A 25525-nucleotide genomic window follows, 5' to 3' on the forward strand; every position below is an offset into this window, starting at 1 on the left:
CTCCTGGTAATAAATCTTCAAGAATTTGTCTTTCTTGCTGTCTCCCTTAATTTGCAGGCCATTTATGCCTACATTATCTAGGGCAATGTATTTGCTATTGCTCTTAGTGGACTCTTAGCATGAATATCAAATGGCAGCTAACCACATCAACCAAAAACTGACTTTCTGGTTTTCTTTTCTTTTTATTTTAGGATTTTATTTTTAAGTAATAAGATCTATAGCCAACATGGGACTCGAACCTATAACTCTGAGATCAAGAGTCACATGCTCTACCAACGGAACCACCTTCTCTTATTTAATGACATTCATTATTTCCTCTTTTCTTTTCCCCAAGAGAGGCTTCACAATGTACTGTGACCAATTTTAATGACCACCAGAACCTTCCTCATACAAGTAACTTTTTTTATATTTTGAAAATATCAGTCATGTTCTTGGCTTTTTACTCTTTAGCTGTTGTGAAAATATCATTGCTTTATTCATGTTTTTCAGGATATTGTATTTGTGGGTTTCGTTTCGCTCCAGATGTGACATTTAGAGTACAGTGTTTTATAATCTTTTTCTTTCAGTTCCAAGAGATGTGCTCCTTACCCCAAAACCAGAGCCTGAAGTCTCTCAGCATGAACCTGGTAAATAAATTACTTTGTTTCCCCAGCTAGGAAGCATCTTTAAAAAAAAAAAAATGTTCTTGAGGTAAATATATTTTTTAATAATTGTGATGTGAAACAAGTTTGGAGAAAATTATAGATACAAAATGTGTATTTCTTTGTTGTGAAGATTTAATCTGATGAATTGCTTGAATTTATTTTCTCTGATTAACATGAGGGAATAGTATATAATTAGTTTATTTTCCCTGGAAGTGTTTCCATTTAAAAGGAGATCATACTAAAATTATAAAACATATTTATTAACTGAGCCAACCACTTTTTTACATTCTTTCAAAATGCAAATATAACTCCATTCCACTGTGGGTGTACTGTGTCAAAAATGTGCATGCCTACTCAAAAATTGTCCTCAATGTCATAGTGAATGAATGCTATCTTTAATGTTTTAGCCATACTAAGTTTCCTAAGTGGCATCTAATATGCAGAAATTTCTCATACTTATTGTGATTCTTTGAGAATGTTTAAATGTTCAGATGGAAGCATATAGAAACACAGAAATGATGTTTACTTCACCAGGTAGTAAATTCTTATAAATATATTTCCTCGGTTTGCTTTTGGCCTAGTTCTGCAACCTGTTACCTTTAGAATTGATCCACCAGAGACAACAATAGGTAATGGTTTTCCCCTATCAACCAACTCTAATTGTTTTCTTTGCTACAAATTGCAGGTCTTTCTCAACTTATCATATTGAACATCGTGTCTTCTTAATCCATTTCATCATCTCATTGTCATTACTCCTACTCTTTCCAAAATAAAAAAGCAATGGTTTCACTGTTTTAAAGGCCTTGCTCTGAAGACCAACTTAAGACAGCTTACTACTGAGCTCTTCTTCACCTACCTGCCTCTGTATTTCCATGCTCAGAATGATTCTACATGCTCATGTCCATCGAGTTAATATTTTCTGCAGTTTCAGTGGTTCTCAGCTGTAGTGTTACAACACACTAGCATGTGACCAGTTATGAAAAGTTCTGGCAAGTAATTATTATTAATATCTGTCAAAATACTGAAATTTGCCAATGGTCTATTTTTAAAAATAAACTTGAGGAGACTCCAGATAACCACTACAATACTGAATATTTTTCACTCATTTTGTAATCCTGTATGTTCTCTTGGTGAATTCTTACCCTAGCAAGTTCAGCATCTAATATGAACACACACACACACACACACACAGAGAGAGAGAGAGAGAGAGAGAGAGAGAGAGCACGCACCACAGCTGACAGACCACGACTGTTTCTAACTTCTATTCCATCTTAACCAGGAGTGGTCATAGAGCATGTCAAACATTGACTGTTATTTCTTATCTATCCTGGTAGGAAAGAACAACAACAACAAACAGTTGAGAACCATTATTATTATATTTCACAGTCATTTCTGTGAAGGTTCTGTGTACACCTAACTCTCTTCTTCATGATCCACCTAATTTCTTCCTTTTTCTGTTTCAAACGAAGGAAACTCGTGTAATATCATTCTGGCTTGGTGCTGGATTTCACATCTCAAGATTGATATCACTCCTATTTTTTTTTTTTTCCAGTTCCTTTAGAGACACGAGGCAGCCCTTTTATACCTATGATTTCACCAAGTACTAGTCAGGAGGAATTGCAAAGCACTCTGGGTGAGTTTTGTTTTCAGATTTCAGTCCAAGGAGGACCTACATTTTAGGGATTGCCCTTGAGGTAACCATACGTACGTTGTGTTCATGGGATGTTTCCAAACAATAGAGGGTCTTTTTCTATCATTATAAAAAATATCCATTTCATTTGATTCTTTTACATTAACTGTATACTTGTCCTTTAAAAAGTTATTTTGGTTTTTAATAAAAAATGAGAACATTTTAAAACATCCTGATAAAATTTTAACTGCTTTAAAAAGAATGCTCCTAAAGTATATCAATTGTATACTTTTTGGTTGCTTTATCCATATTTATAGCTGCCTTTGGAAAGAAAAGTTTCATCTAATATTTACGGAGTATTTTATGGGTGCTAAGTGAAATGCTAAGCAACAGAAATTCCAAAAAAGAAATTGTTTTGAGGGTGAATCCTTACCCTAGCAAGTTCAGCATCTAATATGAACACAGGATTTAGTAATGGGCTATGTGTTTGGGTTTTTTTTTTAAAAGTATTTATTGTTTAATGTACATCCAAGTTAATTAGCATATAGCACAAAAATGATTTCAGAAGTAGATTTCCTAATGCCCCATACCCATTTCAACCATCCCCCTCCCATGACCCCTCCAACAACCCTCTGTTTGTTCTCTTCTATGTTTTGTCCCCCTCCCTGTTTTTTATATTATTTTTGCTTCCCTTCCGGTATGTTTATCTGTTTTGTATCTTAAATTCCTCATATAAGTGAGGTCATATGATATTTGTCTTTCTCTGACTAATTTCACTTAGCATAATACCCTCCAGTTCCAGTTCCATCCACGTAATTGCAAATGGCAAGGTTTCATTCTTTTTCATTGTTGGGTAATACTCCATTGTATACACATACCACATCTTTATTCATTCATCCATTGATGGACATTTGGGTCTTTCCATACTTTGGCTATTGTCAGTAGCACTGCTATAAACATTGGGGTGCATGTGCCCCTTTGAAACAGCACACCTGTATCCCTTGGATAAATACCTAGTAGTGCAATTGCTGGATTATAGGGTAGTTCTATTTTTAATTTTTGAGGAACCTCCATACTGTTTTCCAGAGTGGCTGCACTAGTTTGCATTCCTATCAGTAGTGCCAAAGAAATCCTTTTTCTCTGCATCCTCCTCAACATCTAATGTTGTCTGAGTTGTTAATGTTAGCCATTCTGACAGGTGTGAGGTGGAATCTCAGTGTGGTTATAATTTGTATTTCCCTGATGATGAGTGATGTTGAGCATTAATTCTTGTGTCTGTTAGGCATCTGGATATCTTCTTTATAGAAGTGCCTATTCATGTCTTTTGCCCATTTCTTCACTGGCTTATTTGTTTTTGGGGTGTCAAGTTTGAAAAGTTCTTTATAGATTTTGGATACTAACCCTTTATCTGGTATGTCATTTGCAAATATCTTCTCCCATTCTGTTGGTTGCCTTTTAGTTTTGCTGATTGTTTCCTTCACTGTGCAGAAGCTTTTTATTTTGAAGAGCTCCCAATACTTCATTTTGATTCTCTTGCCTCCAGAGACATGTTGAGTAAGAAGTTGCTGCAGCCGAGGTCAAAGAGACTTTTGCCTGCTTTATCCTCTAGGATTTTGATGGCTTCCTGTCTTATGTTTAGATCTTTCATCCATTTTGAGTTTATTTTTGTGTATGGTGTAAGAATACCATCTGGGTTCATTTTTCTTCATGTCTCTGTCCAGTTTTCCCAGTACCATTTGCTGAAGAGGTTGTCTTTATTCCATTGGATATTCTTTCCTGCTTTGTCAAAGATTAGTTGGCCATATGTTTGTGGGTCCATTCTGTTGCATTGATCTGAGTGCCTGTTTTTGTGCCAGTACCATATTATCTTGATGATTAAAGCTTTGTAATATGTCTTGAAGTCCGAGAATGTGATGCCTCCAGCTTCGGTTTTCTTTTTCAAGATTGTTTTGGCTATTCTTGGGTCTTTTCTGGTTCTATACAAATTTTAGGATTGTTTGTTCTAGCTCTGTAAAGAAGGCTGGTGTTATTCTGATAGGGATTTCACTGAATATGTAGATTGCTTTGGGTAGTGTCAACATTTTAACCATGTTTGTTCTTCCAATCCAGGAGCATGGAATATTTTTCTTTGTGTGTGTGTGTCTTCTTCAGTTTCTTTCATAGGCTTTCTATAGTTTCAGTGTTTAGAATTTTAACCTCTTTGGTTAGATTTATTCCTAGGTGTTTTATGTCTTTTGGCCCAATTGTTAATGGGATCGAATCCTTGATTTCTTTCTGTATCATTATTGGTATATAGTAATGCAACTGATTTCTGTGCATTGATTTTATATCCTGCAACTTTGCTGAATTCTTGGATCAGTTCTAGCATTTTTTTGGTGGAATCTTTTGAGTTTTCCATAGAGATTATCATGTCATCTGTGAAGAGTGACTTCCTCCTGACTGATGTGGTTGCTTTTTATTCCTTTGTGTTGGCTTATGGCTGAAGCTAAGACTTCCAATGTGGTGTTGAATTCAGTGGTGAGAGTGGACATCCCTTTTGTGTTCCTGACCTTAGGGGGAAAGCTTTCAGTTTTTCCCCATTGAGAATGATATTAGCAGTGGGTCTTTCATATATGACTTTTATGATTTTGAGGTATGATCCCTCTATCCCTACTTTCTTGAGGGTTTTTATCAAGAAAGGATGCTGTATTTTGTCAAATGCTTTCTCTGCATCTATTGAGACGATCCTGTGGTTCTTGTTCTTTCTTTTATTGATGTGATGTATCACATTGATTGTTTTGCGGATATTGAACCAGCCCTGCATCCCAGATAAATTCCACTTAGTCATGGTGAATAATTCTTTTAATGTATTTTTGGATCCGGTTGGCTCATATCTTGTTGAGGATTTATGCATCCATATTCATCAGGATATTGGTCTGCAATTCTCCTTTTTAGTTGGATCTTTGTCTGGTTTGGGAATCAAGGTAATGCTAGTCATAGAAAGAGTTTGGAAGTTTTTCTTGTTTTAATTTGAATCACATAACTTGGTATTACTTGCCCCATTTTACACATTAGAAAATTGGGGCATAGAGATATTTGAAAATTCGGCCAAGTCACACAGCTAATGTCAAAGCTGGATTGGAACCCACATACTCAGTGACCAGAGCTCCTGGGATTCACCCCAGTATTGCTCATACAGTGAGTGTGACAGAGAAATAAGGTACATGCTAAACAAACAAACCACCAGGTGCATCAGAGGAGGCTTCAGAGAGGAGGTGACATTTACCCTGGATTTTCAAATTGGGTTGAGAGTTGAAGTTAAAGATGTGAAATGTCCTTTCAGGTTAAAGACAGATGGGAGAGAGGCAGTGTGGAGAATGGTAGTCAGGCTAATCTTATGGGCATGTGAGTCACCTGGAAAAAACAAGGATAGATAGAAGCAACAGGAAGGTTGGTGGGGATGATTGGGCCATGTTTTCAAGGAGTTCAGCCCCAGTGTATTCACTGCATGGGAAACCCCACTTTGCCTGACCTCCAACTGAAAATAAATCAGAAAACAAGAGTTCACAGGGTGTTTTGTTTTTTGTTTTTTGAGGTTTTTTTTGCTGGTTCCTCTGCCCTGTCCAAGCTACATCCCATGTGGCTGTGTTTAAATCACTGGCCTTATTTTCTTCCCTATGCCCCTTTTCAAATAAACCTATCCTTTGTGTGTGTCTACTGAGATGAAGTTACTGATTGCATTTCCAAATGAAATCATTTTTGAAGGAAAAAAATTTTAAACTGAGCAAATACACCCTAATTTCCAAATACTCATATATTCTAGCCATGGCCTTTGAAGTGAACATCACCCATGATGGCAAAGCTAAAAGTACTTTTCAAGAACCACTGCTAGATATACTAATTATCTATCTTCTACTCCTCATTTGTTTAAATGCATCTCGGTTTATTGAAGCAGGAACCATTAGCTGCCAACTCACAAGTATCTCTGTTATGAGCAAAAGCCAGATTACAAACCAGGGCAGAAAAGATGACCATTTATTATATGTACCCAGTATTTCCTTGGATACAGCGTGTGGCAAAGTGAACAATGTAAATTTCTATGTCTATATGATGCTGTGACAACACAAATTAATATTGGTGTAGAAGTATTGCTACACTTATTTTATTTGGTAAGGAGAAATGTGTCTATGTCAATAACCCAACTTTGATTCTTGTGTGACATAAGTAGAAGAATGTTTATTCCTACATGGCATAAATGTACCTCTTTTCATAATACGTATTTCTTTTCCAGCTCACGTAAATAACTTATGGAGTTTATGGGATAGAGAGGAGGCATGAAGGCAATAATATATAAAAACAGTTAACAGGCACAATTCAAGAACAGCCATGTCTAGGGTCATGAAACAATAATTGTGAACTGAAAGCTTTTGAAAATCCTTATAATTATTATTAACATAATAGTGCAATAGTAAATAGAATAAATTAGTTATTAAAATGTACCTTTAACCTTAAAATATTATGATGACTAGGCATACTTATAAATGCAATTTCCTTTTTTTCACTGCATGGGGTGGGAAAAAAGTGTGGGTTTTTTGACAAGTTCATGGTGATAATTATTTAAAGCCAGTCACCTTCCTCTGTTTTTCCCCAGCAGAAACAGAACAATCCACCCGAGAATTCTTTACAACTAAGATTCCACTAACAACTGAATTGACAAAGACAACTCAGGGTAATGTTATTGCCCCACTTCTGTGTAGGAAACTTTTCTTTTTCATCTTTAATCAGAAAAGAAATTTTCTTTTCAGAATGTCAGTTTTCATCACAATGGATTAGTTTTCTTCATTTCATAGACGGAGGACATCAGCCGAATATGAATATTGATACGTACTTCGCTTGAATGTAGGGAGGACAGTTTCTTTAGTTAGAACTTTACTTTTGAATATATGATCAACCACTTGATGCTGATAACTAAGAATAAAAGCCTCCCCACCCCCTTTTTTCTTTGCTTAACCTTCATTTGCCTCATTTTCCACATCTGATAAATAAAAGTTTTTATTATCTTTATTCTTCCCCATTCTTTTCTTTCTCCTCCTATTCCTCCCCCTCTTACTTCTCCCTCCTCCTTTCTCACTCGCTCTTCATCTTCCTCTGTCCCTTCTCTTCTACTTGCTGACCACATTGATATTGCAGCCTGAGGAAAGAAACAAGTAGTAAGAAAAATCAGTTTTTAAAGATGACATCATATTTGGGGTACCTGGGTGTCTCAGTCAACTGAGAGTCTGATTCTTCTTTTCGGCTCAGGTCATGATCCCAGGGTCGTGGGATTGAGCCCCACATCAGGTTCTGTGCTGAGTGTGTAACCTGCTTAAGATACTCTCCCTCCTTCTGTCCCTCTCCTTTGCTTGCTCTTCTCTCTTTCTTTCTCTTTCTCTCTCAAAGAAAATGACTTAATATTTAAACATCTAGGAAGGGTTTGAGGGAGATTTCCTTCTTTTATTTCTTCCTTCCTACTTTTTTGGGAAGTGTTACTCACCTACACAAAGCTCTATCTCATCTTTATGCTTGCAGAAATCTTTCCTTTTTGTATTTTTCTATCGTATTTAGGTTATAACCAGTTGTGGATTTCTTATATTTTTGTAGTTTCTTTTCTTTTTGTTCTAAATGATCCCTTTTCCTCATCTCTACCTCTTTCATATGGTAGGAATCCAAAAACCAAAAGGTAAACTGATTTTACTTATCGTAAATTACAATTTGTGAACAAAATTTGGAGGAAGAAGTTTGAAATAATAGAAAATGATGATAAAAAGAAATCTAATTTTAGGACATTTCATAAGTAGAGCAGTACTTATTGTAAATAAATATGACTAGAGCACCTTATGGCTGAAGATAATTCTTGTAAAATTTCTCAATCTTCTTTACCTTGTTTGGTTTCATTTTTATTATGTTTTTAATGTTTATTATTCACCTTATTACCTTTCTGCTTGTTAACTTTTTAAAGTATTTTTTTTAATTTTTTAATGTTTATTTTTGAGAGACAGAGAGAGAGACAACACCAGTGTGGAAGGGGCAGAGAAAGAGGAAGACACAGAATCCAAAGCAGGTTCTGGGCTCTGAGCTGTCAGCACAGACCCAACGTGGGGCTCACACCCACCATAACCTGAGCCGAAGTTGGACGCTTAACCTACTTAGCCTCCCAGGCACCCCAAAATGTTTGTTTATTTTTGAGAGAGAGAGAGAGAGCAAAAAATCGAGGGGCAGAGAGAGAGGGTCATAGAGGATCTGAAGTGAGTCCTGTGCAGACAGTGGAGAGCCCACTGTGGAGCTTGAACCCATGAACCCGAGATCATGACCTAAGCTGAAGTCAGATGCTTAACAGACTGAGTCACTCAGGTGCCCATTGTATTTATTGACTTTTTATTTACTTATAAATCCACACAGAAGAAACCTAATATAATGCCAGCCCTCCTACATCCTGATTACCAGCTTCGACCATTAACAATAGATGGTCAATCACAGTACATCCATAATGTGCCCTCAGTTTTGCACATTTATTTTTTTGTTTTTGCTTAATAGAAACAATTAGTGTCTTATTTAATAGAAGATAGTTGGATTCTCATAATGAAACACATTGTTTCTGCAACAAAATATATAAATATTTATAATAAGCAGCATAAAAAAGACTAATTCAGTTCAGGTTGTGCTGCCAAATGAAAAAAAGATTTCAGATTTTTAGAGCTTTATAGATTTCTGAATTGAGGAAACATGATTATAGGCCCATTTTTTCCCTGCTTTGCTTTTTCTTACTTTAATGGGAGTATCAATATTATGTCACCATTACTAATATATGTGGAATTTTTATCAAATTCTTTTAGAGCATGGCTTTATTAGATAGAAGTTTCATAGTTGATGGGGGTATATGCAGAATCTGATATCATTATATGAAATGGCTTAACATATTTACACAATGAAAATAATATATTTTAATTATTTTCTTATGTTCTAAGGATCATTAGCTTGAGCCTAAACTGTGCTGCCCTGGGATTCATGTTTTTCTAGGCTTCCACCAAGGATCTTTAGCGTGAGCTCCCCAGGGATTTGCTGGTATGAGGCAACAAAGAACGTCCTGGGAAGGAACTCCTCATAAGGATGAGAGTAGCACTCACAGGCTGGTCCAACCCAATAGCCCTGCTTTACCAAGAGGGTCCACTTCCACAAAGGCATGCTGTGGGTCACTAGGATCGCCCTCAGTAAAACCCTCCTAAATGTTTGCCTGGGCTCTGTGGAGGAGGAAGTCAGCTATTTTCTTTTTGTTACATTGCATTGTGTTTATTGTGTTTCTAACTTCAGGCATTAGGAGCATAAGGCAGCTCTCAGCAATTTGAGAGAGGTGCTATAGGGGTGAAATTAGTCCTCTTGATCTTTGCATTATCCCAATGTGTTACCATGACCCTTGTGGCTTTCTGATTTCCAAGCCCTCCATAATGGGGCCCAAGTGCTCCACCAAAACTCTGCCTAAAACCCGCAGCATGAACCTGCCAATAGAATCTCCAGCAACTTTTCTCTGTGACACCTCTGCTCCTTTGCCTACTGAGACAATTCACCTGCAGCACCCTATAATCAAAACCCTGAAATATTCATGTTTTTTTTGTTTTTGTTGTTTGGCCTTTCTCAAATTTTAACAGGAATCCCCTTGGCTAGAGACACCTTGGGGACACTTTGTTTATTTTACTTATTTCAACTCCCTTATCCCTCCCCACCCAGAGAAAGTTATATCTTACTTACCCTCTCCCTGTGCTGGGCGGAACATGACTCCTTACAGGCCATCTTTTACAACTATTTCTATTATTAGTCATTAAAAACTGCAGTTAGGTTCACAGAGCTCCTTTTTCTTTTATTTTTTTTTTTAGTTTAAAACTAAAACCGTAGAGTAGTTTCTTCAAGGTCATGTGTTATTCAATGATAAGCTACATGAGTAACTCACAGTCTAAACTCAAGTTATAGTCCAACTCTTGCATGAAAAATTCTGTCTAGATTTAAGTCAAGATTGTGGGGAAAAAATAAAGCAAAGATTCTGATCCTATGGCTTTGAAATACTAAGTGTCGTGCTGATTATTTCTGTGCTCTGTTTTATGTCCATTTCCTGTCTGAGGTTTTAAAATTCATCTTTGTTCTAGAATGAGACTGATAAGAACCATGATTCTTGTATTTCTTTAAACTAAAAACAATCTAACATTGAAGAAATTAACATGAGAAAACTGAAATAGATTAAATTCACAGGACTCCTACCACTAGCAAGAAAATTTTGAAGAATAACATTTACAAATCATCATCACACACTTTAGGGTGTAACGAGAATTAATATTTTATAGCATCAGTGCCTCTCTTCACTCTAGTTGCTACACTTTGAAAGGCCCACACTAAACCTGTAGAGAATTTCAAAATGCGTCTGCTGTTGTTGTCCTCAAGTATGGCAAAATTCTGCTCATCAGTCTTCACATTGGAAGCTCATAAATGAGCTATAGTATAATCTGTTTTGCGGGTGTATTTTTTTTTATCTTGATAGGCAAGGCCTTGCTGATTTATGATTATATAAATACTCAAGATGTGAACAAAATCATTAAAACGATGTAATCTACTTACATAGTTTGCAAGAAGAATTTTTTCCAGTCTTAGCTAAAGCATTACCAAGAGAGTTGGTAGTAAGGAGGCAGTGTGGTGTGTCAAGGGGGCAGAGGAGGGAAGGGAAAGATGCAGAAATTCCAGGAGGAAAGCATACTCAAAAATCTTAGGAAGCAAAAGTATTTCAGCTGAGTTTCTCATGAATTTGCTTACAGTGGTTAATCATTTTTTAACTTTATTCAGCAAGTAGGAGCTTTCACTGTGCCAGACCCTGAATAACAGGAGCAGAAAATGACAAGACAGGGCATTGATCCCAGAGCTTGTTCGAGTTCTTGCTCCTTGCTTACCCTGTCTTGACAGCCAGGGCACCAGAGGTCATTTTCTCCCATTCCTAAAACTTTAATGGTTGGTACGAAGTATTCATTTCAGAGTTTATGAGCTAAGACAGTTTGATGGAGGCCGCATGTTCCTACTCTTCTAACATACCTAAAAATATATACTATTTTACCTTTGAAATTACCTGTCTTCTTTGGCCAAATAATGTTCCATTATGACTTCCTAATTGAGAGGTGTGGGTGGATGGATGGATGGATGGATGGATGGATGGATGGATGGTAGGTTTATGTTAACCATGTTAAGCAACCATTGTAAAATAAACGCCCTTGAGAAACATGGACAAAATGAAGAATAATCCTTAACACGCATTGCAAATGACCCATCTCACTTGCTGTGCACCTTTATTTCCAGTCATGAATATGTTTACTTGTTTTATTTTCCTTAGCAGCTGTGCTGTAAAAGCATAATTGCAGGTTTCAAAACATCCTTTCTACTTCATGCAAAGTGCATTAATTGTTGGTCCCTAAGATGCTAAATCTCCACTTAATGGAATGTTGGTTATTCACATTTGTGAAGCCTTCTCTCTGTTTCAGCCCCACATAGATTGTACACTACTCCTGTGAGGCCCGGAACACCTGACAAAGCACACACCAGACCCGGTAAGACCCAGTTTCTCTTTTTGGTGACCTAAATAATGAGCACAGCTGAGAAGGCAAAGAAACAGCAACATACACCAAAGGATGGATATAGATCCTTAAATGGTAATAAAAGATGTACAGAAATTCAGCTCCTTGTGGATAAGTAGAGAGGTAATGATGAATCCATGGAAGTGATATGATATGACTAAGAATTTTAAGGATGACCAGATATAAAGACTCTTATGGAACTTTATCAGTATAGGAGTATTTTTATAATAGCATTTGTATGTAAATCTCATGGAGAATCCTTTAGTTTTCCATGGCAATTACAGAAACAGCATTAGAGTTAGGTATTCAGATACTACTAACTCTCAAATGTGATTTAAGAAGAGATGGTCTCTTTCAGTATGAAAGACCCTTGCCCTGGGAGAGTATTTTTACTTGATTCCTTCAGATGATAAAATATACACACATTTTATGGGTTGTGTACAGTAAAAATGTAAAAAACATTGGAGAATATACTTACTGAATTCTCCAAAAGCTCTAAGATCTCCCTCACTGAAGCTTGTTAATGAAAAGATAACTCAGGAAGGTTGATCTGGTTCATATAAATTGCTCCTGTGCTAAAGCACAAGTTGGACCAAAGACACTGGTATTATCTGCCCTTCAGTTGCTGCAATTCTAAGTCATCTTAAAGTTCTAAATGATGAAGCTGATTTATAAATTAATGTTCTTGGTGAATATCTCTTCAGGTATGTGGGAGAAGGAACAGTGATTCTTTTTATCCTTTAGTTGATGGAGATCCCATACTTTTTTTTTTCTTCTTCAGTAGTATTCCAATACCTAAAGGTAATTAGGCACAGACATCTTTTATAAACAAATGTATCTCCATGTATGAAATAGCTGTTGAGAGCTTAATGTGTGGCTGGTTGTATTAAAGGTTTCTACAAAATAATGAAACCATAACCGTAGCTAACATTGACTGAGGGATTCCCATATGTCTTGTGGGGTACAGATGAGGAAGCCAAGGCATGAGAAGAGCTAGGAAGTAGATTTGAAGGTAAGCAGGCTGGCTCCAGAACTTGACCTCTTAAAGTTTGGTAATGCTCTGGCTCTCCATAGAGCAGGAGAGAAATTTAAACAATTTCATCATATTCTGTGTTCAACAATGGACTTATGCCAGGTTAAGAAGGAATATTTGTACCTAGAGACCCCTGTAGAAGAACCACCAACTTATGAGTTATGAATTAATGCCTTGGCACTTCAAGTTTGGTTTTTCATTGAGTGTATGTAGCCTCAATCTTTCTTCAGTTCTGTTTTGGAATGTATCTAGTGTTTATAAATGAAGCGAGGAATTTCCCATTTAGACATATAAATTTCCTTGCCAGTTATTTCTTCAAGCCCAATGATCATTTCAGAGACAAACTCAAGTCTCTATTTCCAAGTTCAAATCTATGATTTTAAACCAGAATTGTGGTTTCCATATTCTGAACAGTAGTGTGTGGTAAGCCACAAGTGTTTTATTGCCCAGTTAAACGACTTCTAATTCTCTGGGAACTTTTGTTTTCCTTGACTGCAAAATTTTAATAAGAAAATACCTAACCTTTTTATCTCCCATTTTATTGCAGCTCTGAATAAGACAACTACAAGACCTAGTAGACTCAAACCCAGTGGGACACCTAAAGGGAATGGAATGGGAACAGGTAATGATCACAAATTTATTTTCTTTTAATCCTCTCTAAACTAAAAATGTTTTCATTCAAAATTCATACTTCTGTTGAATTCACACTTAAAAATTCTTTTTTTTACTAGTTTTGGAAGTTCTTAATATAACTGGAATTGGAAATTGTAAATCTTTCCAAAATCAAAATTTCCAATGTCTCTGAAAACACTGAAAAAGAATTTTTGGGGGATGCCTGGGTGGCTTACTGGGCTGAGTGTCCAATTTCAGCTCAGGTCATGATCTCATGGTTCATGGGTTTGAGACCCGTGTCGGGCTCTGTGCTGACAGCTCAGGGGCTGGAGCCTGCTTTAGATTCTGTGTCTCCTTCTCTCTCTGTCCCTCTCCCACTCATGCTGTCTAATTCTGTCTCTCAAAAATAAATAAATGTAAAAAAAAAAAAAAGAAATTTCCTTTTCTAAACTCAGTCCACTAAATCAGCTACCATTGTTAGTCTTTATTCTTGAAAAGATCCTGATTAATTATGTATCATATGTATTATTGAGTGAAAATATCAAAATAGCTGTTTTCCCTAATTTCAAAAACACTTTCAATGCATAGGCTTGGCCTTTGAGACTATAATCATTTGGCTTTTAAGTTTGTAATTTCACAAGTACCATTACAATTTTTTTTTGCATTTGTTGGCAATCTGGAACACGATATTCTAACAAGAGGAGCTAGAAGTCATAGTAAAGTTTCCAAATTATTCAGTTTAATTCAAGAATTAAGTAACATTGCCCTAATCCAATTAGATGTGTGGGGAGTATAAACTATACAGATAACTAAGACAATGATCTGATAAAAGTTCAAACACCCAACTCATTAAGTAAATAGTAATTATTAGATTCCCTAATATGGGATTGCATCATTTTCTTATAATATTGCAATATTTTTAATAGTACAAATCACCTACTTGCTTATATAAAAAAGGATGGAAATTAGAACTGATTTAGTACATATGTACTAAATAGTACATTTAGTACATTTAATCCATGATGATTCCCTAATGAGAGAGATATCAATAATACCTAATGATATTTGGCCAAAATTCATTTAGATTTGTTGTAAAATGTCTTTTTTTTCTTGATCTTAGGCTATTACAGTGTCTGAAGTTCTAGGAATCTACTTTCCTTCAGATTAATTAATAAGGCAGTTACTATAAATCTCTGACTCATGAAAAGCAAGAAAGCATTCCAAAATCTATGTGTGCTCAGCTGTTCCTTTTATTTTTCCCAACTGTGGGCTTAGGCAATGCATAGTTTCTCAGATTGACATAAACAATCTGGCTCTAAACAAAGCTACCTTGTTAACAGTCAAAGCAATTCCCTGGAGTTTGTCTAAGTAAAAATAGAAGCATTTGTGTCAACAAAGCAAGTGAAAGAACAGGTACTATGATCAAACATGGAAGGGGGTGCCTGGGTGGCTTAGTTGGTTAAGCGTCCGACTTGGGCTCAGGTCACAATCTCACGGTTGGTGGGTTTGAGCTCCGCGTCAGGCTCTGTGCCGACAGCTCAGAGCCTGGAGCCTGTTTCAGATTCTGTGGTTCCCTCTCTCCCTGACCCTCCCTGCTCACGCTGTCTCTTATCTCTCTCTCAAAAATAAATAAAACATTTAAAAAAAAAACACAGAAGTCATTAGCCTTCTGTGTAATCAAGCATTGATTCTCACTGAGGAATGCTAATTGTCTTTCAGAAAGAAAATAGCCTATTATAAGTTTATCTGCAATAGAAACATTTTTTCCAGAACCCTTTGTAACACAAACTAACATTCCTTCCCCTTTTTTGTGGATGAAATCAACTTTGTAGTATTACTTTAGTGGAAGGATAATCTCTAAGCAGAGCTTCTGCATTTTAATTAGTTAGTTGCTAGTAGAAATGGGCTGGTGAGCAAAGGTAGACAAAGGTGAGCTCAGTTTCTGCTTCCCTTGTTTTACCTCTACCCGTCAACAAAAATTCATTGCACATGTTCTGTGTTCTATTGTCTATTGAGATTCCCCTTTGGGGGGACAGGGAATGAGGTCATCAGACCGCATACCCTTTACTGAACCCTTCAGGATCAGCCTCAGCTGAGAGAGCCTTGATTGGAGGTCTGGGAGGGATGCATCCCCATATCTACTACAATGTCACATAACAACGAAATGATGTTTGCCTCAGGAATGCAAGGTTGGCTCAACATTCAAAAAATGTGTATAATTCACCACATTAACAGAGAAAAGGAGAAAAATCATCCAAATACCTCAGTAAATTTAAAAAACAACCATTAGACAAAATTCAAAATCCATTCGTGATGAAAATTTTCAGAAAACTAGGAATAGAAGGAATTTTTCTCATTCTGATAAAAAGCATCTGTGAAAAACCTACACTGACATCATATTTAATAGTGACAGTCTGAATGTTTTTCTCCTAGAATCAAGAACACAGGGATTCTTACCTTTAACACTTAGGCTGAAAATAATAGTGGGGTATTCAGCCAGTGCAATGAGGCAAAAGGAAAGTAAAATGGTACAAAAGTTGGAAATCACAGATAAAATGTAGGATATTATGAAAGGAAAATTTAATAGCTTTCAGGCTATTTGCTTAGAGAATAAGGTTTTTAAAAATTGGTGAGAAAAAGAATGTTTTAAAATCTATTCTTTACAAGTTATTGACTTACATGTGTCCCCCTCACTTTGATTCTGCATAGTCTTGTTCTGGCTTGTTTACCAGAAATGCAGGTATTTACATTAAATTTATTTTCTTCTCTGATCCCACTCCCACTATCTCATCCACATTCACTTCTAGTTTCTGTTGAGTCTTAATGAGATTTAATTTCTACATCAACTGATTCTTAATCAACTTTGACATCTTTTCCAGAATATTTATCTTTATTATTCATCCATGTCACATACATTTTCTTGTAGTTTTTCTTGCTAGAGTTTTCAGACCAGATATTTTACATGTAAAAGAAAAATCATTTGATAGAGGAAGTATTTAGGATTTATAGGATATGCTCTTCATGGTCTTAGGCCACTTAAGATTGCACTCTTGGAAGACTAAGAAGGAAACATTCTGAGGTCTCAAAACTAAGGATCTTTGATTATTTAGGCCTCTATAAAAAATCTTGCAATGATTCCACAAACCCCAGGAAAGCCAGGTTTCTTATTTCCTAGCATCACTGCAGGTATTTACCCAACTTTATATGAATTTCTTAGCTGTATTTGTAAATATTTCTCCACCTCAAAGTCTCAAAGTAGCCTACAAAGGTTGAGGTTTTCAGTAGGTTATCATTCCCAACACTCTGCTTTTATAAGCTTTCCAGAGATGTGTTTCAGCTTCACTGATGTGTTCTAAGAAGTATAGCCAACTTCAGCTCTAGACTGCAGAGATGTAACAAGCATGCACTAGGCCATATCATACAGACTATAGTCCCACAAGCCAAGTCTGGCTGACTGCCATGTTGAAAAAGCATGCTTTCCTAACAGAATGGTAGAGTTGAAGAACAACTGTGACAGAGACAGTATGGCCCACAAAACTGAAAACTTTTACTGTATGTCCAGCACAGAGTAGGCTAACTTCTTTTATCAAAGGTCAGTCTCCAACTTTTCCCTATAGAAAGAAGTTGCTGAGCTATACAGATACTCTTTCATCCAACCAACATTTATTAAAGGCCTGTTATGTTTCAGGCAAAATGTAATCTGGAAACTACCTTGACACATGTGGTTTAGCAGATATGTTAAATACCTGAACCTGAGACTCCTTTCTCTGAGTACTAATGAGGAATCCACCTTTGACTGCCCCCACACTGAGTGTGCTTGACAACCAGAAACCAGACTCCTCTGGGATGAGGAATGTGTTTTTCTGGGCTGTAGCTAAATCTTCCGGTCTGCTGGCTCATCACTCCTGGCTTTTTAGCAAGGTGCTAAGATTTGGAGACAAGGGCACAGAGACCAATCATGTATAAATACCACCCCTTTTTGGTCACAGGGAATTGTGTCTTAAACATTTGGAAATGGATTTTCAGTTTACTGTGTGTGTTTGCAACGTTTTTGTTACCATGGTTAAAAATACGCAAACCATTACTTCATCTTTGACAATAAATTGTTAAGGGGTGAACTATGTAAATCCAGAGATTTTTGGAGAACTCCCATATGGCAACTGGGGCTCATGCTGAAGCTCCACTTGGTGCTTCCAGAGCCAACTCTGCCCTTCAGAAAACATGTGGATTAATCCTGCCTGAGGGAAAAAGAATTCAGGTCACAGCCTGGGCCAGACTGGCTGATTAAGTGCCAATTCCTGAGAATTCTTTCTCCATAGTATCTCTCTTCCTGGCTTCCTCCTTTGTCTTCCCGTTGCCTCTCTGCTACCTCTGGCCTCCACTTGCTCTCTGATTCAGAGTAAAAAAAAGTTCACTGGTGTCTGGGCTCTGATGCTCACATTGCTACTTGGCTGACATGCAAACCACAGGTGCAGGCACGGCCAGAACCAGAGATCATCCTCTTCTCCCCAGTTCAGTGCCCTTTCCCTGAGCTTCATGGCTGCCTTTGGCAGGGCTCTTACCAATGTTTTTATACCCTGCCAATTTTTATCTATTTCTGAAGGCTGAAAAAAGTCCAAATTAGCTGTTGAATGATTTGAGTACTTACATTTAAGGATTGTAACAGTAAGATGCTTCTTCTACCAACACAGAAATTAACACAAAATGACTGGTCTGCTCATTTCTCCCTTAATTAGAAAAGAAGCCGGGAAAAAATATAACTTTGGTCTTACTCATCAAGTATTCTTGCAGAATTTTGGATTCTCTCCTATATCTCCAATTCACTAGCCACTGTGGCTTGGAGGACTTGTCCACTGTCAGGTTAAGCTATTGTCTGAGTCCCACGCACTAGTGGCATGGTTGGATGACACATGCTTGCCAGCCACGGCCATTTAGACCTCACACAGAGGCCATGTCTCAAACTGCCCAACAGCCAGTGTATAGGACTCTGAAGCTAGAGTCACTTAGAGTCTTTGTGAGGAATAACAGAAACAAGATGATGACATGAGGAAGACAGTACACTGTGCTATGCCATTTAGTGCTTAAGAGCTAGGCTTTGGAGCTTGGGCATATGTCGGTCTGAGTCCCAACACTTCCTCACTATGAATTGCTTAATCTTCCTTGCCTTGGGTTTCCTCATCTGTGGGACCTGGGTGATACCTCCCACACAGAAGTGTTGTAAAGATCAAATCAGGTAATGAATATGGAAGGTACTTTAGATCAAAATACATCATTTTTGTTTTTTGGTAAGAAAGAATTGGAGAAATTCTGTGAAGAGTCACTAAAGGCACACACAACCCGTTAGACTCCTAGAGCCCTCTGGAGTATACAATGCATTTTTACTCTCAAAAAGTAGAGGTAAATCAATCTCACCAAGCCAGGTTATCCCAGTAACACAAATGGAAGTATTTTGCATTCCTCTGTGCCATGCACAAATGAGTCCTTTTCCAACCAAACCACCCAAATGAGTCCTTTCCCTGACCCCATTACTGCTGAGAGTAGGCATAGGAAGATTAGTGAGCCATTGTTTTTGCCATACTTGTGGGGTTAGCCACAAAATAGTCATTGGCCCCCAAAACATTTTCTCCCTACTGTAAATAAGCAACATTTAATTCGTGACTCTATACCAACATTCTCCATGATTTTATATATTATCTCTTAACCAAGCAGAGGATTGTAATACTAGGGTTTATAAATTAATGTTAATTATAATAATTATAATAATTATGTTAATAATTATAATGCTATTACAATGTTAACCAAAGTGTTGGTTTATAATTATAATAAATAATTCATTTTCATAAATTAATGTAATAATATCATTTGATTTCAGACAAGCAAAGCTTCTCCTGAATTTTAATCAGTATATCTGCCTGCACAGTAAACAAGATTGAGTATGCAATGTCACTTCATAGTCCGTAAAACACAGCAAATACTCAAAACAAGGTTTTGGCTGTCCTTGTTAATGTACAGACTAGCATATTGTTCTTATTTTTTTAATATGTGAATTATAATTAGGTTCTCACAACATGAATTCTTGCCTCTTTGTACAGATAATGTCTATTTCTATTTTTATTCTTAATGATAACTGTCAGCCACATACAGGAAAATTATTTTATAATGTAAAAGCATAATAATTTAAAAAAAAAACTTAAGTTGACTCCCCCTCTCCTTTGGATAGATATGCAAGCTCCAAGCATGAGTATTTAGGTGAATGACTGAGTAATAACCACCACATTGTATTTGAGAGACTCAGGAGATAAAACATCATATAAAACAACTTTCAAATCAGTTTCTTCCAAATAGCAATTTGGAGATCTAGGCCTGCCCAGGACTAATTTACAAGTCTCAAAGGTACAAATTTGGTTTGTGGCCTAACCAGCATGATAGCCAAGGCTTCTTCAGGAATATTTTTAAAATCAACTTTCCAAGTTTAAATCCAAACACACTGGAATTTTAACAGGGTTGGGACAGGGAGGTATTGAGGGGTTGGAGGATTTTTTTTTTTTTTTTAAACCACAGGATGTACCCAGAAATACTGGCAAAAAATTGCCACTCACCAAAGATGAAATCTGCCCGGTAAGACCATACCACCCAGGAAGGCAGAGCAGTGTGGACATCACAGAAAATTAAGGCAAATCCATGATCCACAATCAAACACTAACACTTCAGAGAAACTATTATAGCTTTGGATATTGTCCAGAGGCAGACAGGAGAAGCCAATTAAAATGTTTGGGCACAAAAACACCAATGCCACCATTCTGCATAGAATGCACATTATCACTGATAACTCTACCAAGTCTCTTTGAAAACACATTTAACACATTTTTGCTATATACTTATTCTCTTCCGTTATCTCTGCTCATAGGGGTCAAGCAAGCACCAAAGCCATCAGGTGCTGGCAAAGATGTGTCAGTGGACTCTACCCATCCCACAAAAAAAACAGGTAAGGAACAAGATCCTGACTCCCTTAGTTAGCTCCACTCTGCCGCTTCAGCAGTAACTGTAATGGCAAATGTAGCAAAAACAGCATTCTCACAGCTCCCCAAGCACCATGCCAACACTACATGAGTACCACTAGAGAAACATTGTAAAGTATTACCTTTGGAAGAATGAACAGTGCTCTGTACACACATCAAATATGAATAAGAACCTCTAATGGGGGTACTGACTTAAGCATCACTACTTTGTATAATGTTCGGAGGGGTCACAATGGACAAATGCTGACAATTCCTTGTGGGTTTGGATTTTCATCATGTTCAAGTTTTGTTCTTGTGTAATTTACTCTTATCTTTTTACCTGACAGGGTTTATGCTAGTCTCCCAGGAAGTACTTAAAGTCACAGAGCATTTTCCTAGGTTGTCGATTTTACTTGAAGGCTTTTAACCAACATACATTATGCAGTGAAAGAGATGAATTTTTAGGCTATAAAATCTTGTTATAATTCAAGATTTAAAATTTGGGTTAAGGTGGACTGCTCTAGGCACTTCTAGCCTTGCCAGCCTTTGTGCTAAGTATAAAAAGATACTTTTGTGCATATTATAAAAATATGTCTCTTTCCTCTGCCCTTTAGGCAGACTGTCCTCTGGGCTGGCAGGCCTGTACTGGGACTCCTAGGGGGGTGAGCTGAGTGGATGTTAAACTTCGGCTTCCAGGTCAGCTGGGTGGCTGAGTCAGTTAAGCATTGGATGCTTGGTTTCAGCTCAGGTCATGATCTCATTTTGTGAGTTCAAGCCCCACATCAGGCTCTGTGCTGACCGTGCAGAGCCTGCTTGGGATTCTCTGTCTCCCTCTTCCTGCCCCTCCTCCACTTGCTATCTCTCTCTCTCTCAAAATAAATAATAAGCATTAAAAACAACAACAACATTGGGGCGCCTGGGTGGCTTAGTCGGTTAAGCGTCCGACTTTCGCTTAGGTCATGATCTCACGGTTCGTGGGTTCGAGCCCCGTGTCGGGCTCTGTGCTGACTGCCAGCTCAGAGCCTGGAGCCTGTTTCAGTCTGTGACTCCCTCTCTCTCTGACCCTCCCCTGCTCACGCTCTCTCTCTCTAGAAATAAATAAAAAAAAAACCTTAAAACAACAACAACAACAACAACAACAACAACAACAACAACAACTTTGGCCTCCATTCACAAATCCCTAGCCAGGTGCCCTGTGCGGTGTACAACTATTTGTAGCAACTCTGCTCTCCATGGGCATAGGATTATTGCTTCTGCCATCAAGCATGCTTTTTGTAATCTTTTGAAATTTCTCCACTAAAGGAGAAATTCTATGCTTTAACAATTTAAAGCTAAACTGAAATAAGAAATTATAGTCTGTAAGTCAAAGGCACTGGGAGGACAGTGAAGCTCAGAAATACTGTTGAGCCTGTATGAGATACTAAAGATATTAAACTCTCTATATCTATACAGTTTCAAAAGGCAGATAAGCCTATATATTTTTACCCATACTTAGAGGGTATTTCTTCCATATGATAATGGACTTCATTATTCCTGGTTACATTATCCACGTTAATTTAGAGAAATGTCAGAATATATTACTCATAGGTACTTTTCTATAGCATCTGTTCTCTATCATCCAATTGCTACTTACCAAATGTACTATATTTTTTAATGTTCATTTATTTTTGAGAAAGAAAGAGAGAGAGTTAGTGGGGGAGGGGCATAGAGCGAGACAGAGAATCCCAAGCAGACTCTGCACGGTCAGCGTACAGCCTGATGCAGGGCTTGAACTCACCAACTGTGAGATCAGGACCTGAGCTGAAACGAAGAGTCAGACACTTAACCAACTGAGCCCCCAGATGCCCCCTCAATGTACTATTTCTTAAAACCTGACATGTTTATGGAGTGAATCCTCATGACAGCTTTATCTGTAATGTAAATTCTTAGCCCCAGTCCCAGGCACTCGCCGCCCACACTTGCCACCTAGACCTGCGCCCCCACGAAGAAAACCTTTACCACCAAATAATGTCACCGGAAAGCCTGGAAGTGCAGGTATGTCAGTCATATGCCTTCTCCCTCCATGGTTTTAGTTTTACCAGACAACCACAAACCCTTCTTGGTGTGCTAGCTCAGGTGATGGACAAGTTTGTGGTGAATGTGACACATACCTGTGTCGCCCCAACAACTGGACACTAAATTACAGCTTTGAGGGTGGATGAGACCACATAAACCATTCCTGTGCATCTAGGCCAGTTTGCTTTTTAAATGTTGTGAGACAAATGTTCACTCAGTCCTTTCAGCGAGTGATGACTTGGGATGATGTCTTGTATGTTTCCTACCAGGGATAATGGAAAATGTGATGTCCTGTCATCTGCTTAGCATTGTCTCCTGAAATGAAATCCTGTACATTTCACAGAAAGCTCCCTTGTTTACCAGCCTTCGTGCTGACCACCATATTATGGAGCCAGGGGAGAGATTGAGGGCTAAGACACCAGCAGCTCTAGTGTGTGCAACGGGACAGGAATATACACTAGAAATCAAGCCATACATTGACATATGTTGTTGTCTTCCGTGGAATGACAACTCCCAGTCACCTGGGATACTAATACTTCATCCTTTTCTTAAATAAGTTTTCTCCAGTCCCTTAGAGTCACTTTAGCATGAACATTGCTTCTGTGTTCTGGCTGTTCTTGACACATATCTCTGTTAGAGCAGAGAACTGGTTTAGATTTGTATGTTTGCATACTGGTCTTCCCCTGCTAGACTAGGAGCTCTGTGATGAATTCTCCGAATTCCCAAAACCAGATCCAGTGCTTGGCACACAGAGGATATGTGATAAGTAGCTGAGTAAATAAATTAGTTAAGTTAAGAATCAGTGAAAATTAATGCAGTTGGGGTAAAGCTTTACCTCATTTCTCTTAAGGGCTCTTCCACTGGACCTGCCAGCAAACCATCTTTCCTTCCTCTCCCACCGTCTCTATTTCTTAAACATTTTGTAGGCAGAATCAAGATAAAAGTGTTAAGGATGTCTGTGAAAGATGAAACTGTTGAGGCTTTATGTGAAAGGGCATGGATGTCACTCTTTTCATAGGATGGAAAGATGATGTGGGAGTGGAGAAGCTTCTATGATGTACCACGTACACAGTAAACTCTCAGTCATTTTTCCAGTTAAGGAAATCAGACTCTCATCCACTTCTGGTGCCTTCCTGAGGCAAGGCCTGGAAGCATGAGCCCAATGAGGAGACCACATTGTCCTCATTAACTGTAACCTGAGGCAGCTATGACTTGAAATCCAGTAGGCTTTAAGTCGTACTGGATGAATCACATCAGGAGAGTGCTGCCTCAGTGTCCTCTGTGGAAAATTCACCCCCTTCCCACCACTGCCACTCAACAGAGCTCCCCTACGAGGCTATGTGTCTTCAGCTATAGCTTCGTAGCCTTGGTTTCTGTCATAAAACCCTTGTTCTGTCTCATCAGTAAGTGTAACTTTGGTACAGCCAGCCCATCCTGAAGAGAGCCATAAACATATTCTAACTGTAACTCCATTCCCCCCACCCCCACTCTTGCTGTCTACCTCTAACTCAAAGGGAATGGCTTCACTGAGGAACAAAACGCAAAGGGCAATTGTACAGATTTGACCTGATTAACAACAAAAAAGTGTGTCCTGAATTCAGGACATCAACTACATGTCCTGGACTACTCTGAACACAAGCCCCTTCTTGCATGTGCCTGTGAACACAGTCTTAGACTACTAGGTGGCACTTGCCACTCGTCCCCTATCTCCACATCTACTGAGGCCTTTGAGTTTTGCCTTCCTTACCAGGGTGAAAGTGCTATGTCAGCATTTCCTACTGGCTCTGCCCACTCTGAAAAGCTCCTGTGAGTTGCACTGCAAATTCTCTTCTCTCACCCTCTCCTTGTGGCCCACACCCAGCAGCACCAAAAGCATGAATTTGCAGGGGCTGGAGCAGCTGCCCATCTGAGACACTCATTCATGGTTCCATGATGAGCCATGGTCCTTGGGTCAGCCTTATATCCCTTGACTGTCCCTTGGTTGAGAATGAGTCCTTTTCCTAGAAGGATTATAAAATCCTTTCCAGCCTTCACTCTACCGTAAACACCCAGACCTGCCTGGACTTTGGGATGGATCCAGTTTGGGATACCAATTAGTCTTTTCAGAGTGGAGGAGACACTTAAATATAGTATCTTTAGTAGTGCTATTCTGGCAACTAAGCCAGAACCACAGATGTTACATTAAGCATCTTTTTTCTTCTTGTCCAGCCGTGATCCATGCTTGGCAATTAATTACTCTCCAGGTCAAGTCATTCTATCTCCTCAACATCTTTCATGTAAAACACCTTCCATCTAATCTCATGGGTCCTTCTGTAGTTTTACCTGCTCTGTCCTTGCCTACTACAAGTGCTTTAGTCTCTTGACTTCCCTCTCAGCCACCAGCTTTGCAACCTGACCATTCATCCTCTTCTCATCTGATCTTGTTACTTTTCTACTGAAAATCTTTCAAGAGGTCCTTGTCACCTGAAAAAACAGGTTCCAAATCCATAGTATGGAAGGCCCTTCATGATTTGGCCTTCCCTGCCCCTCCACAGCCCACTCTTATTGTACCCCTAAATTACTCTTGGCTCTCACCCCTTCAAATTAAACACACCAAATAGTTTCATGCTTCCTTGACTTGGTTCTTCCTGCAACCTCAGCCTAGAAAATAACTCTCATACCTTCCTCCTGATTACTTCTCTTCTTTATTGGCACAACCTCTGTGAAGACATTCCTTACCCACCCTTCATGTTTTCCCATAGACTTTACTACTCCCTTTGCTTACTTTCCTTGTAATCTTATCCAGTTCTTTCACAGTACCTATAATGCTTCAATATATTTGGCTCAGACATCTATTTCAATAAAGGACACAGGTTTTGTTTTTTCTCCAAGTCCTGCATATAGTGTGCCAAGCCACATGGTAAGTGCTGAATAAATATTTATGGAATAAATAA

General features: G+C 38.1%; 1 protein-coding gene across 1 annotated transcript in view; it reads left to right on the forward strand.

The window, feature by feature from the left end:
- ABI3BP (ABI family member 3 binding protein) overlaps positions 1-25525 on the forward strand; it is a 204694-nt gene that overhangs the window by 136323 nt on the left and 42846 nt on the right. Inside the window, exons 51-58 of the mRNA XM_077774920.1 lie at positions 567-626; positions 1226-1273; positions 2197-2277; positions 6905-6982; positions 11802-11867; positions 13475-13549; positions 20447-20524; positions 22467-22571. Coding sequence (XP_077631046.1) covers positions 567-626; positions 1226-1273; positions 2197-2277; positions 6905-6982; positions 11802-11867; positions 13475-13549; positions 20447-20524; positions 22467-22571 — 591 coding nt within the window. The remainder of the gene's footprint in view (positions 1-566; positions 627-1225; positions 1274-2196; positions 2278-6904; positions 6983-11801; positions 11868-13474; positions 13550-20446; positions 20525-22466; positions 22572-25525) is intronic.

This window comes from Crocuta crocuta, unplaced genomic scaffold (genome assembly GCF_008692635.1).
Source record: "Crocuta crocuta isolate KB4526 unplaced genomic scaffold, BGI_CrCroc_1.0 scaffold6, whole genome shotgun sequence".
Lineage (NCBI taxonomy): Eukaryota > Metazoa > Chordata > Mammalia > Carnivora > Hyaenidae > Crocuta > Crocuta crocuta.